Source organism: Nerophis lumbriciformis, linkage group LG25, assembly GCF_033978685.3.
Source record: "Nerophis lumbriciformis linkage group LG25, RoL_Nlum_v2.1, whole genome shotgun sequence".
Classification (NCBI taxonomy): domain Eukaryota; kingdom Metazoa; phylum Chordata; class Actinopteri; order Syngnathiformes; family Syngnathidae; genus Nerophis; species Nerophis lumbriciformis.
In genome coordinates, this window is record NC_084572.2 from 31025719 (window position 1) to 31037907 (window position 12189).

General features: G+C 41.0%; 2 protein-coding genes across 9 annotated transcripts in view; one reads left to right on the forward strand and one right to left on the reverse strand.

The window, feature by feature from the left end:
- sh2d3a (SH2 domain containing 3A) overlaps positions 1 to 10574 on the reverse strand; it is a 27466-nt gene extending 16892 nt beyond the window's left edge. For 2 of the 3 annotated variants that reach the window (XM_061984192.1, XM_072916085.1), the window contains exons 1-3: positions 10492 to 10574; positions 10363 to 10421; positions 10137 to 10294 (exon numbers count right to left, since the gene is read on the reverse strand). In XM_061984192.1, coding sequence (XP_061840176.1) covers positions 10137 to 10294; positions 10363 to 10413 — 209 coding nt within the window. In that variant the 5' untranslated portion in view covers positions 10414 to 10421; positions 10492 to 10574. Of the gene's footprint in view, positions 1 to 4732; positions 4849 to 10136; positions 10295 to 10362; positions 10422 to 10491 lie in introns of those variants that run through there. The other variant, XM_061984193.1, reaches the window with a different exon arrangement.
- Positions 1 to 12189, forward strand: part of LOC133621811 (proto-oncogene vav-like) — a 76504-nt gene that overhangs the window by 12084 nt on the left and 52231 nt on the right. For 3 of the 6 annotated variants that reach the window (XM_061984186.1, XM_061984190.1, XM_061984191.1), the window contains exons 1-2: positions 4886 to 5029; positions 10158 to 11236. The exons of 2 other annotated variants lie outside the window; for them this stretch is intronic. The gene's annotated coding sequence lies outside the window, so the exon portion shown is untranslated. Of the gene's footprint in view, positions 1 to 4885; positions 5030 to 10157; positions 11237 to 12189 lie in introns of those variants that run through there. One more of the 6 variants, XM_061984187.1, reaches the window with a different exon arrangement.

The following is a 12189-nucleotide window of genomic DNA, read 5'->3' on the forward strand; positions in this document are numbered from 1 at the left end:
CACTCTTCCGACATATCGGACGCAAAACACGTTTTCCCTTTCCCAAAATCCCCAGTTTTCCCGGACTTTTTTCCCTATTGACAATGAATAAGCATTATACAATCTACTGCATATCCCACATTTCTCATCCGATTTGAACCGTTCCAACATCCACATACTCCGCTCACCCTGGACACTCAAGCCAGCATGTTTCCCTGATTACCTGGAATTACCAGGAATTTCTTCCCCATTGAAAATGAATGGGCAATATACAAAACTCTCCATATCCCAAATTTTTCAACCGATTCGAACCATTCCAACATCCACACACTCCACTCAACCTGGACATTTAAGCATTTCAGTTCCACTTACGCGTATTGGCGGTTCGGCAGCTTAAGCACATTGGGCAGTCTCACGCTATTCCTACCGGAATTGCAAATTCTAGTTCTCTTTAGTTTTGTGTTCTGTTCTGTCCACAGCACTCCTTTGTTTACCTTTCTTGCTGCTAGGTGGACACACCAGTTTCTGTTAATTGATTAGTGTCCCACTAATGACGCCCCTTCTTATACCCGTCTCAACCCACCAGTCCTTGCGGGATTCTTGTTGGCTCTACGTGACTGTTTGTTTTGGCTTCACGCCATAAGTTTATTCTAAGTTAGCCTCGAGCTACACATGCCATGCTCTTGCTAGTATCTAAGTTTTGTATTTTGCATTGGGTACTGGAATTAAAACTCATCTTACCTGCATGCTGCCTGTGGTCCTACGCATCTTTTGGAATCAAAAACACCAAGCCATGCTGAAAAGCAACATGTTGAGTGGATTTTGTGCAAGATTGAGATCAAGAAATCGAACACATGCTCCCTTGGGCCTGCGTCACCCAGCTCTATATTTGTGTAAAAAATAGTTACTTTGTAGTCATGCAAACAAGAAATGTGTACAGCTGCACCTTTATCCGGATCTGCACCGACACATTCTTTCTTGGCTCATGTGCTCTCTGTTTACATGAAGTTGGTAAATATGAGTTGATAGTTTTGTATAATCATTGGAACTATCTAACATAACCATAACCGTAAATTAAGTAGGTTGTTTTTTGACATGGCGTCCGTCTACAAAATTTCTTAAAAACAAATAAATACATCATCAAATCCATCTGCCACATGTGTACATGTTTAGGACAAAGCAGGGACATCCCCAGCAGACAAACAGATTTTTTAATAGCCTCCCTTTTCCCCTCCTTCCTTCCTCCCGTTCCTGCCTGTGGGAGCACACAAGGCCGACCGATGCACGCGCAGCTTTGGGAACAAAACAGCTCGGAGCTATCCAGCCAACCGGCTACCAGGAAGTGGAAAGCCATGTGCGAAAACAACGCGCAACACATCATGTGTCGAGGGACCGCTGCAGGGCTGAGCTGGCCAGCGCCGTGACCTTGGATGTGGCCTTTTGGGATGTCTCTGCAACACGTGGACTGTTGATTAGGCACAGCTACGTCCCACAAGCCGTGAATGTGTGGAAACGGCATTTAAAAGATTGTATGGCATTTTTATGTGCCGCTTCTTTTCAATTTTACCACTACAACAATGCCGTTTTTGTATGAGGTTAATACATGGATCCTTTTCTTTCTGCATGATCATAACAGGAAACTTAGCAGGGAATCAATGCCCCATTTATAATACAAACCCCGTTTCCATATGAGTTGGGAAATTGTGTTAATGTAAATATAAACGGAATACAATGATTTGCAAATCCTTTTCAACCCATATTCAATTGAATATGCTACAAAGACAAGATATTTGATGTTCAAACTCATAAACTTTTTTTTTTTTTGCAAATAATAATTAGCTTAGAATTTCATGGCTGCAACACGTGCCAAAGCAGTTGGGAAAGGGCATGTTCACCACTGTGTTACATGGCCTTTCCTTTTAACAACACTCAGTAAACGTTTGGGAACTGAGGAGACACATTTTTTAAGCTTCTCAGGTGGAATTCTTTCCCATTCTTGCTTGATGTACAGCTTAAGTTGTTCAACAGTCCGGGGATCTCCGTTGTGGTATTTTAGGCTTCATAATGCACCACACATTTTCAATGGGAGACAGGTCTGGACTAATGCCGGGAAAGTCTAGTACCCGCACTCTTTTACTATGAAGCCACGTTGATGTAACACATGGCTTGGCATTGTCTTGCTGAAATAAGCAGGGGCGCCCATGATAACGTTGCTTGGATGGCAACATATGTTGCTCCAAAACCTGTATTAACCTTTCAGCATTAATGGCGCCTTCACAGATGTGTAAGTTACCCATGTCTTGGGCACTAATACACCCCCATACCATCACAGATGCTGGCTTTTCAACTTTGCGCCTATAACAATCCAGATGGTTCTTTTCCTCTTTGGTCCGGAGGACACGACGTCCACAGTTTCCAACAACAATTTGAAATGGGGACTCGTCAGACCACAGAACACTTTTCCACTTTGTATCAGTCCATCTTAGATGAGCTCAGGCCCAGCGAAGCCGACTGCGTTTCTGGGTGTTGTTGATAAACGGTTTTCGCCTTGCATAGGAGAGTTTTAACTTGCACTTACAGATGTAGCGACCAACTGTAGTTACTGACAGTGGGTTTCTGAAGTGTTCCTGAGCCCATGTGGTGATATCCTTTACACACCGATGTCGCTTGTTGATGCAGTACAGCCTGAGGGATGGAAGGTCACGGGCTTAGCTGCTTACGTGCAGTGATTTGTCCAGATTCTCTGAACCCTTTGATGATATTACGGACCGTAGATGGGGAAATCCCTAAATTCCTTGCAATAGCTGGTTGAGAAAGGTTTTTCTTAAACTGTTCAACAATTTGCTCAGGCATTTGTTGACAAAGTGGTGACCCTCGCCCCATCCTTGTTTGTGAATGACTGAGCATTTCATGGAATCTACTTTTATACCCAATCATGGCACCCACCTGTTCCCAATTTGCCTGTTCACATGTGGGATGTTCCAAATAAGTGTTTGATGAGCATTCCTCAACTTTATCAGTATTTATTGCCACCTTTCCCAACTTCTTTGTCACGTGTTGCTGGCATCAAATTCTAAAGTTAATGATTATTTGCAAAAAAAGAAAAAAAGTTTATCAGTTTGAACATCAAATATGTTGTCTTTGTTGCATATTCAACTGAATATGGGTTGAAAATGATTTGCAAATCATTGTATTCCGTTTATATTTACATCTAACACAATTTCCCAACTCATATGGAAACGGGGTTTGTACAATCACTGACTAAAAATGCCAAAAACAAGTGAATATTTCCAGGAAATTGGACACAAATACGATTATAATAGCAAATACTAGAATAAAACTTTATTTTGAGATATGCCTGTTGTCATGACAACATAGTGAAATTAACTTCTTTTTTTTAAACTTTCATTTCTAGTTAATTAATGCTGAAAACGTAATTACAGTTCACGCTGCATGAACAAGGCAGTGAAAATCATAATTTGAACCGTTGCCATCCGGCAGATGGTATAGAGCAGGGTTATTCAACTAAATTGTTTTGGGGGCCACATTATTTACCCGAACTGAACTCGTTGAAAAGCCCAAATGATGAAAAAGAGAGGACCTAAAATGGAACCTTAGTTTCAAGTTTATTTACAATACCATATTACGATTACAACAGTAGTGAATATTCATTTAAGGATGGTGGTAAGTGAAAGGGTCCCCGAGATAAGCTAGACGAAGCTTTTGGGAGTGGGTCCATAGGTCAGTATGTGCATGAAATTCTGAAACATGGTGGCAAGCACAAAAACGCGATATGACAAACACAAAATAGGAGCACAAAAGCAAGCATACACATACATACATACATTCAACCACGCACAATCACATCACACCCTGACTTATTTTGAGTTTTTTTGCTGTTTTCCTGTGTGTAGTGTCACTACCCCCCACCTCAACCTCCTCATGCTCTCTCAGGGAGAGCATATCCCAAATTCCAAGCTGCTGTTTTGAGGCATGTTAAAAAAATAATGCTCTTTGTGACTTCAATAATAAATATGGCAGTGCCATGTTGGCATTTTTTCCCATAACTTGAGTTGATTTATTTTGGAAAACCTTGTTACATTGTTTAATGCATCCAGCGGGGCATCACAACAAAATTAGGCATAATAATGTGTTAATTCCACGACTGTATATATCGGTATCGATTGATATTGGAATCGGTCATTAAGAGTTGGACAATATCGGATATAGGCAAAAAAAGCCATTATCGGACATCTCTAGATGGAAGTGTAGAAAAAGTTCTGAACTAAAATTGTGAGCAACATGCAGGCTGAAGAGGGTGTTGGTCCATATTACACCTAAAATACATACCTGCACACAGGTGCTTGAAAAAAGTCTGCCCAGCACCACATATCTACAGGTAGCTACAAGAAAATGTACCTAAATATCATGAAAGTATGTTGTTTTTAATCACGGCTCGGATCACAAATCGGTGTGTTACAACAGTGATTTGTGAGCCAAATTGTGTAATAGCTGGGGGGGGAAACTCTGGAGGACATGATAGGGGCGGTACTTCCTGCATCTAAAATGGTAAACAAAGCGTTTTAAATGCTGGAAATGGCGTAAAACATGTCAAACGTTTGCAATATTAACATAATTGTTTAAGCTGAAATTGTCACATCTGTCAACAGCAAACGTTTTAACATCTCGCGTGAACTTGCGAGATGTGTCCAAAAGGTAACGAAGTAGGAAGTAATGGCGGCCTGGTTCTTACCTGACGGACAGTCTTTCACTGCTCCCTCGTCCTGGTCATGTTGACGGTCTGTGGTCCACAAAAAGCGCACGGAGACCTTCGACCCGTCTCGGTCCCTCCCTTCCAGCTATCCGCCCTTTCTCCTCCCTCTCTCTTCGCCCTCCTCTTTCCTGGCGTGTTCCCACAGGCCTTCCCCGGGCACTCCCATCACCCCCGCCCCGGGCCCCGGTAGCACGAAGCCGCAATCTGGACACATTCCTCGGATACCGAGACAAGCCGAGCCACCTCATCTCCTGTCATCAAGTAGGCCGCCACCTGGTGTGTAACCCTTGTATAAGTCATAAAGACGAACCGTTGAACGAGCAGTAAACCCGTAAACTACTTTAGGAATTATCGTTAACATTTTTTTGTCAATAATTAAATTATATTTGAGGACTTTACAGACAGTTGTAGCCCCACAGGTGAGATGGTTGGACCAATCAGAGGAACGCGGTAGTAACTGTATTATGAGGATATTTCCCAGCATGCAACGTGGCCTTACCTGCATGGATGTGCTCAAACTTGACGGCCTCGTTTATTTATTTTAGCATGAATATTTTTTTTAATATGACTGAAGAATAGTCTCATTGCATGATCATTGGATGAAAAGTATATTTAAATATTATAGTCAGCATTAGCCTGCTTAAATTTAAGAATTTTTTTTCTTCTGCATTTCTTTGAATGTTTTTCTTTCTTCCATGATGTGTTCTCATTAGCTGCTGTTTTACTGTTATTATCTCTGCTAAGTGCATTATTGTTGAAATTATATAATAGCTGGTTAATTACAGCAAACAATTAGTTGGAGTAAAAAGCACTCAATATAATTGCACTCTAATGGTTAGCTAAATAAATACTGCAATCATTTATTAAAGCGGAACTGCACCTTTTTTTTTTTAGTTTTGTCTATCCGTCAAGATCCTTATGTAAGACAAGGCAAGTTTTTCTTTTTTTAATGCATTCTAAATTGTAAATTTATTTTTGCAAAAGTCAGTTAACACTAGGGCAGTGGTTCTTAACCTGGGTTCCATCGAACCCTTGGGGTTCTGTGAGTCGGCCCCAGGGGTTCGGCGGAGGTCAAAACACACCCGACTCATCGTGTAAATACAAACTTCTCCCTATCAGCGTATTACGGATACGGCAACATTTGACTGATTTGCAGGTGTGTAATTTGTTGTGAGTTTATGACTGTGTTGGTTTTGTTGTTTGAACAAGGTGATGTTCATGCACGGTTCATTTTGTGCACCAGTAAAAAAAAGATGGTAACACTTTAGTATGGGGAACATATAGTACTATCTATCTATCTAGCTATTCACCATTAATTAGTTGCTTATTAACATGCAAATTAGTAACATATTGGCTCTTAACTAGTCATTATTAAGTACTTATTAATGCCTTATTCGGCATGACCTTATTATAACCCTAACCCTCTTACCCTGACCCGAACACTAACCAAATAACTGTAAATTAAGTCTTTGTTATTTAGAATATGTTCCCCATACTAAAGTGTTACCAAAAACATATAACTTTGTCTTGAATTTGAATTTATTTTTTTTTTCCCACTAAAGAAGGGTTCGGTTAATGCGCATATAAACTGGTGGGGTTCGGTACCTCCAACAAGGTTAAGAACCACTGCACTAAGGCCAATGGTGGTTGCTTTATATTGCCTATAGTAAGTAAGTACATTCTATTTATAAAGTGCTTTTCACAGATAAAATCACAAAGCGCTGTACAAAACATAGGTAAATTAAAACAACAATTCAATTAAAGCAACAGGGGCAACATCATAAAAAGGATACAAAGTGGATTAAAAATTATAGTTAAAAGGTGCATTGACTAAAAGCTTTACTAAAAAAAGAAGTTTTCAAATGTCTCTTAAAAATTTTAACACAGTCAAGTTCCCGGCGGGACTGGTGCAAGTTGTTCCAGAGTCTGGGAGCTATAGCATGGAATGCCAGGTCTCCACGGGTTTTAAAACTAGTTTTTGGGATCTTTAGAAAAGTTAAAGTACCAATGATTGTCACACACACACTCGGTGTGGCGAAATTATTCTCTGCATTTGACCCATCACCCTTGATCACCCCCTAGGAGGTGAGTGAGCAGTGAGCAGCAGCGGTGGCCGCGCCTGGAAATCATTTTTGGTGATTTAACCCCCAATTCCAACCCTTGATGCTGAGTGTCAAGCAGGGAGGTAATGGGTCCCATTTTTATAGTCTTTGGTATGACTCGGCCAGGGTTTGAACTCAACCTACCGATCTCAGGGCTGACACTCTAACCACTGAGAAGGTCCTGGCCTGAAGACCGGAGGCTACGCCCTGAGGAGTAGGGGCATAGCAAATCAGTGATGTACTGAGGGGCCCCACCATGCAACGCACGGAATGTCAGGACTAAAATCTTAAACTCAATGCGGAATTTAACTGGATGCCAATGAAGACTGGCTAGAACGGGGGTGATATGGGCTGTTCTGGGTGCACTCTAAAGACATCCAAACACCTCCATCAATGTTTTATATACATGCTGTAGGTATATATGTAATGCAATAACAGGCACAATCATAATAATGTGCAATATTTATGTATTTTGCTAATTTTAAGCATACAGCGGTGTATTAATTTTACAGACGCACCACAACGTTCGCTCTTTCCTTCGACAACAACTACTACTCATGCAGACTTCATGAGAGCCAAATACGATTACTTTGGGACAAATGATGATCCAGAAAATTATATTTTTGAGCTTGATTGTAAGGAGGATGAGCTACAAGATTTAGAAAGCTGTGTGCTAATCAGATCCAGCTTTAGTGAAACACTAAGCATCATGTAGCAGTATGTCTAAGTGCTAACATAAAATACAAACTACAAACATAATAAAACAATCATTTACTGTACAGTGCTCTCACTGGGACGCCGACTGATGGGATGTTTATATGTTCCCGTTTAGATGAAGAATTAATTATAATCCTCAAGAAGGGTTAAAAATAATGTTGGCCACAAACGGGCGTTTTTTTGTCTTTCTCGCCATCTTCATGTTTAGGTTGGATGTCAAAGTTGACTAACTTCTCGGTTTATGGACACAACCTTTTACTATCCAGGTGAGAGGCATGATATTTATAACCTAGAATTAACTGTCACCAACTCAGAGGCGATGCAGCAGCTCACCGGCTCAATTTGTCAATATAGCAGCATAAGCGAGTTCGCTCTCTGTGAGGTAACCAGCTCTGTGTATCGCTAATATTTGGTTAATATTCAGGTCACAACATGTAAATGGAGTATTGTTGGTATGGGCGCAATAGTGTACTCCCATTTGCTGCATCGTTAGCCACCTCCTACTTGCTGGATTTAACTACTTAGAATGTATAAAACAAAGAAAAAGGTATGTGCTCTTGTCTTACATAGGGATTGTGAATGACAGGCAACATTGAGAAAAAAAAAAGGGCAGTTCCCCTTTAAGATGTTTTTCTTTTGTACGTGATGTGTTCTCATTAACTCTGCGATCATTATTGTTTAGATCAGTGGTTCTCAACCTTTTTTCAGTGATGTACCCCCTGTGAACATTTTTTTAATTCAAGTACCCCCTAATCAGAGCAAAGCATTTTTGGTTGAAAAAAAGTGATAAAGAAGTAAAATACAGCACTATGTCATCAGTTTTTGATTTATTAAATTGTATAACAGTGCAAAATATTGCTAATTTGTAGTGGTCTTTCTTGAACTATTTGGAAAAAAAGATAAAAATAACTAAAAACTTGTTGAAAAATAAACGAGTAATTCAATTATAAATAAAGATTTCTACACATAGAAGTAATCATCAACTTAAAGTGCCCTCTTTGGGGATTGTAATAGAGATCCATCTGGATTGATGAATTTAACTCTAAACATTTCTTTAAAAAAAAAGAAATCTTTAACATCAATATTTATGGAACATGTCCACAAAAAACCTAGCTGTCAAGACTGAATATTGAATTGTTGCATTGTAATGAATGGAATTGCCTACTTGATTTGATGTTCAGTTCATGAACTTACATTCATATTTTGTTGAAGTATTATTCAATAAATATATTTATAAAGGATTTATGAATTGTTGCTATTTTTAGAATATTTAAAAAAAATTCCACGTACCCCTTGGCATACCTTCAAGTACCCCCAGGGATACGCGTACCCCCATTTGAGAACCACTGGTTTAGATAATATAATAGCCCTTGGTTGGTTAATTAAGTGGTGTGTAAAGCACTCAATAAAATTACACCGTACTGTTATTGATAAGCGGATTGGCGCAATCATTTGTTGAGGAGTGAAACATGTTTTTTTAGGAAGAAGCGTATCATTTTTGGTGCAGATCTGGAAACCAGGTGCTGATTGAAGACGACGTTGTCAAATTTTACCATTATAATCTGCTTGCGTTGTAGCCAAGTGAGGCAGTCACAAACTCACTTGTGTCAAAAGAGGCTTTGCAATAGGGGTGTCAAAAAGAATAAACATTTTTCGAATTAATGGAGATTCTTATTTAAAGATCAATACCTTATTATTTTTTGTATCTGTCCTGTCCAGCCACTCAGGCAAATCATATTGTAGATACCCATATTTGCTGTACAGATTTACTTTAGAAAATAGAAATGTTGGATACTTCTTTGTGCCTTATTTGTATTTGACTTTATTAAATGATTGGTTAGCATTTTATTAAACAAAATCAGTTTTCTTTTAAATAATATATACATTTATCAGAGCTGTTTATCTGTTTTATGGAGGAATGTTGTTAGAACTGGCACCCTGAGATCGGTAGGTTGTGAGTTCCGGCCGAGTCATACCAAAGACTATAAAAATAGGACGCATTACCTCCCTGCTTGACACTCAGCATCAAGGGTTGGAATTGGGGGTTAAATCACCAAAAATTATTCCCGGGCGCGGCCACCACTGCTCCCCTCACCTCCCAGGGGGTGATCAAGGGTGATGGGTCAAATGCAGAGAATAATTTCGCCACACCTCGTGTGTGTGTGACAATCATTGGTACTTTAACTTAACTTTAACCAAATGTTATTAAAAAAGTATGTTTTTAATCAGAAATCGATTCTGAATCTAATTGTTACCCCCCAAGAATCCAATGGAATGGTGTGGTGCCCGAATATTCACAGCCCTATTTAGCGTTGTCTATTTTTTCACAGTTTGTTTTTTTGCATGTCAAACTTAAAAAAATACATTGTACTAGATTGCATGGACATACACAAAAAACAAAAGGCCTTCATCTGTCAAGTCGGTCGGGACGTGAAAGTACGTTAAACAGTGAGTGCTTCTACTTGACTTCACAAATACTGTTATTGATTTTACAAGCTAGCTGTTAATCATTGAAATAGAGTGGAGAATGTATCTCACTTTCTTTCAGGGGTGTGTGCGCTTACCTGCGCTTGCTCTCCCGACAGCCGTCCGCTGCGCCGGAAGCGTGGTCCTCATCCAGGGGGCGGAGCTGTGAGCAGGACGCGGAGAGGCAGTGTTTTTTGTCGGCGCGATGGAGGCGGGGCAGGACGCTCTGGCGAAACAGATCCTTCCTTGGCTTCACCTGCAGGAGGTGGTACCTTTTTGTATTTTCGTCATCGCTCCACTCGCTGTAACGGTTTGTGTTCTTACCAAATCCATTGACGATCCCAGAGAGTACTTCCGGCTCACCCTGCGCTCCATTTGCACGCCTGAGAGGACCGCAGGTATTTTGATTGTATAAAAAAAGAATTTAACGCTATAGAAACTCAAACACAGTACCGCAGCGGGGGTCCAGTTTCTTCTGGTGCCGTAAAAGCTGACAGAGGATGGTTTCTCTGTGCGCGGCGTCCTCGATCCCGGCTTCCTTCAGCTCGTTGTCGTTCACATTCAACAAACCCTTTGCGGGATGAAGACGGAGTCAACAGGCCAAACTTGGACAAACACATGCACAGAGTGGTGACTGACGCACCTCCAGTCCATAATATTCCCTCTCCAGGGTCTTGGTGTACTGGGGCAGGCCAATCTGGCTCAGCCACCAAGCGATGGAGCGATTGTTCATGTCTGAGTCGCAAACACAGGCAAGGTAAAGAGGAAAATGGCCGTAAGCATGCTCGTACGCGCTTCTGTGCACCGACTGAAATACGTTTAGACTTCTAGCAAGCCTTGCTGTTTGCACTGCAGCCGCTGCAGAATGTAGCACCTACCTGAGGGCAGGGGCCGCCAGAGGAAACCTGGGATCTCCAGTGCCTCTCCAGCTTCCTTGTGATGTCGCGCTTTATCCCGTCTTCCCTATCTTGAAGTTGTCATGTCTCCTATTAGGTCTGTCTGTCAACTTTCTCTTAGCGGCATAGCCTCAAACCTCATGGCAGCCCACGGCAGGTAGCCAATCAGAGCCGAAGAATCGGCGTGAGCCCCCCCCCCCCCATCCCCCCGGGGGGTGGAAAGCGAAGCAGGTCCAGGCAGGATCCCGGCATGTGGTTGAGCGGAGGCCAGAGAAGGTGAGGCAGCTCTCGACGTGTCACAGGTGAGACGTGTTCGCAGTCACCGTGTTTTTACGACAATTACTAATCATAATACAAACAGTAGGGAGCAAAAATCTCACAAAATCTATTTTTTTCACACACACACTTTCTGAATTGTACAAAAAATACAAACAGTGCCTGGTTGAGAAGCCATCCGGTTTTGGTGAGGATCTGGATAAAGGTGCATATACAGTGGAACCTCGATTTACGAACTTAATTGGTTCTTGAACAGGGTTCGTAAATCGAAAATTTTGTATAGTGAAGCAAATTGGTCTATAAGAAACAATGTAAATATGAATAAAGGGTTCCATCCTCGACAAAAGTCCAATATAATATAACAATTAGAGATGTCTGATAATGGCTTTTTTGCAGATATCCGATATTCCGATATTGTCCAACTCTTAATTACCGATTCCGATATAAATCTATACCAATATATACAGTCGTGGAATTGACACGTTATTATGCCATTAAACAATGTAACAAGGTTTTCCAAAATAAATCAACTCAAGTTATGGAAAAAAATGCCAACATGGCACTGCCATATTTATTATTGAAGTCACAAAGTGCATTATTTTTTTAACATGCCTCAAAACAGCAGCTTGGAATTTGGGACATGCTCTCCCTGAGAGAGCATGAGGACGCTGAGGTGGGCGGGTTTGAGGTGGGGGGGTGTATATTGTAGCGTCCCGGAAGAGTTAGTGCTGCAAGGGGTTCTGGGTATTTGTTCTGTTGTATTTATGTTGTTACGGTGCGGATGTTCTCCCGAAATGTGTTTGTCATTCTTGTTTGGTGTGGGTTCACAGTGTGGCGCATATTTGTAACAGTGTTAAAGTTGTTTATACGGCCACCCTCAGTGTGACCTGTATGGCTGTTGACCAAGTATGCATGGCATTCACACTTGTGTGTGTGAAAAGCCGTAGATATTATGTGATTGGGCCGGCACGCAAAGGAA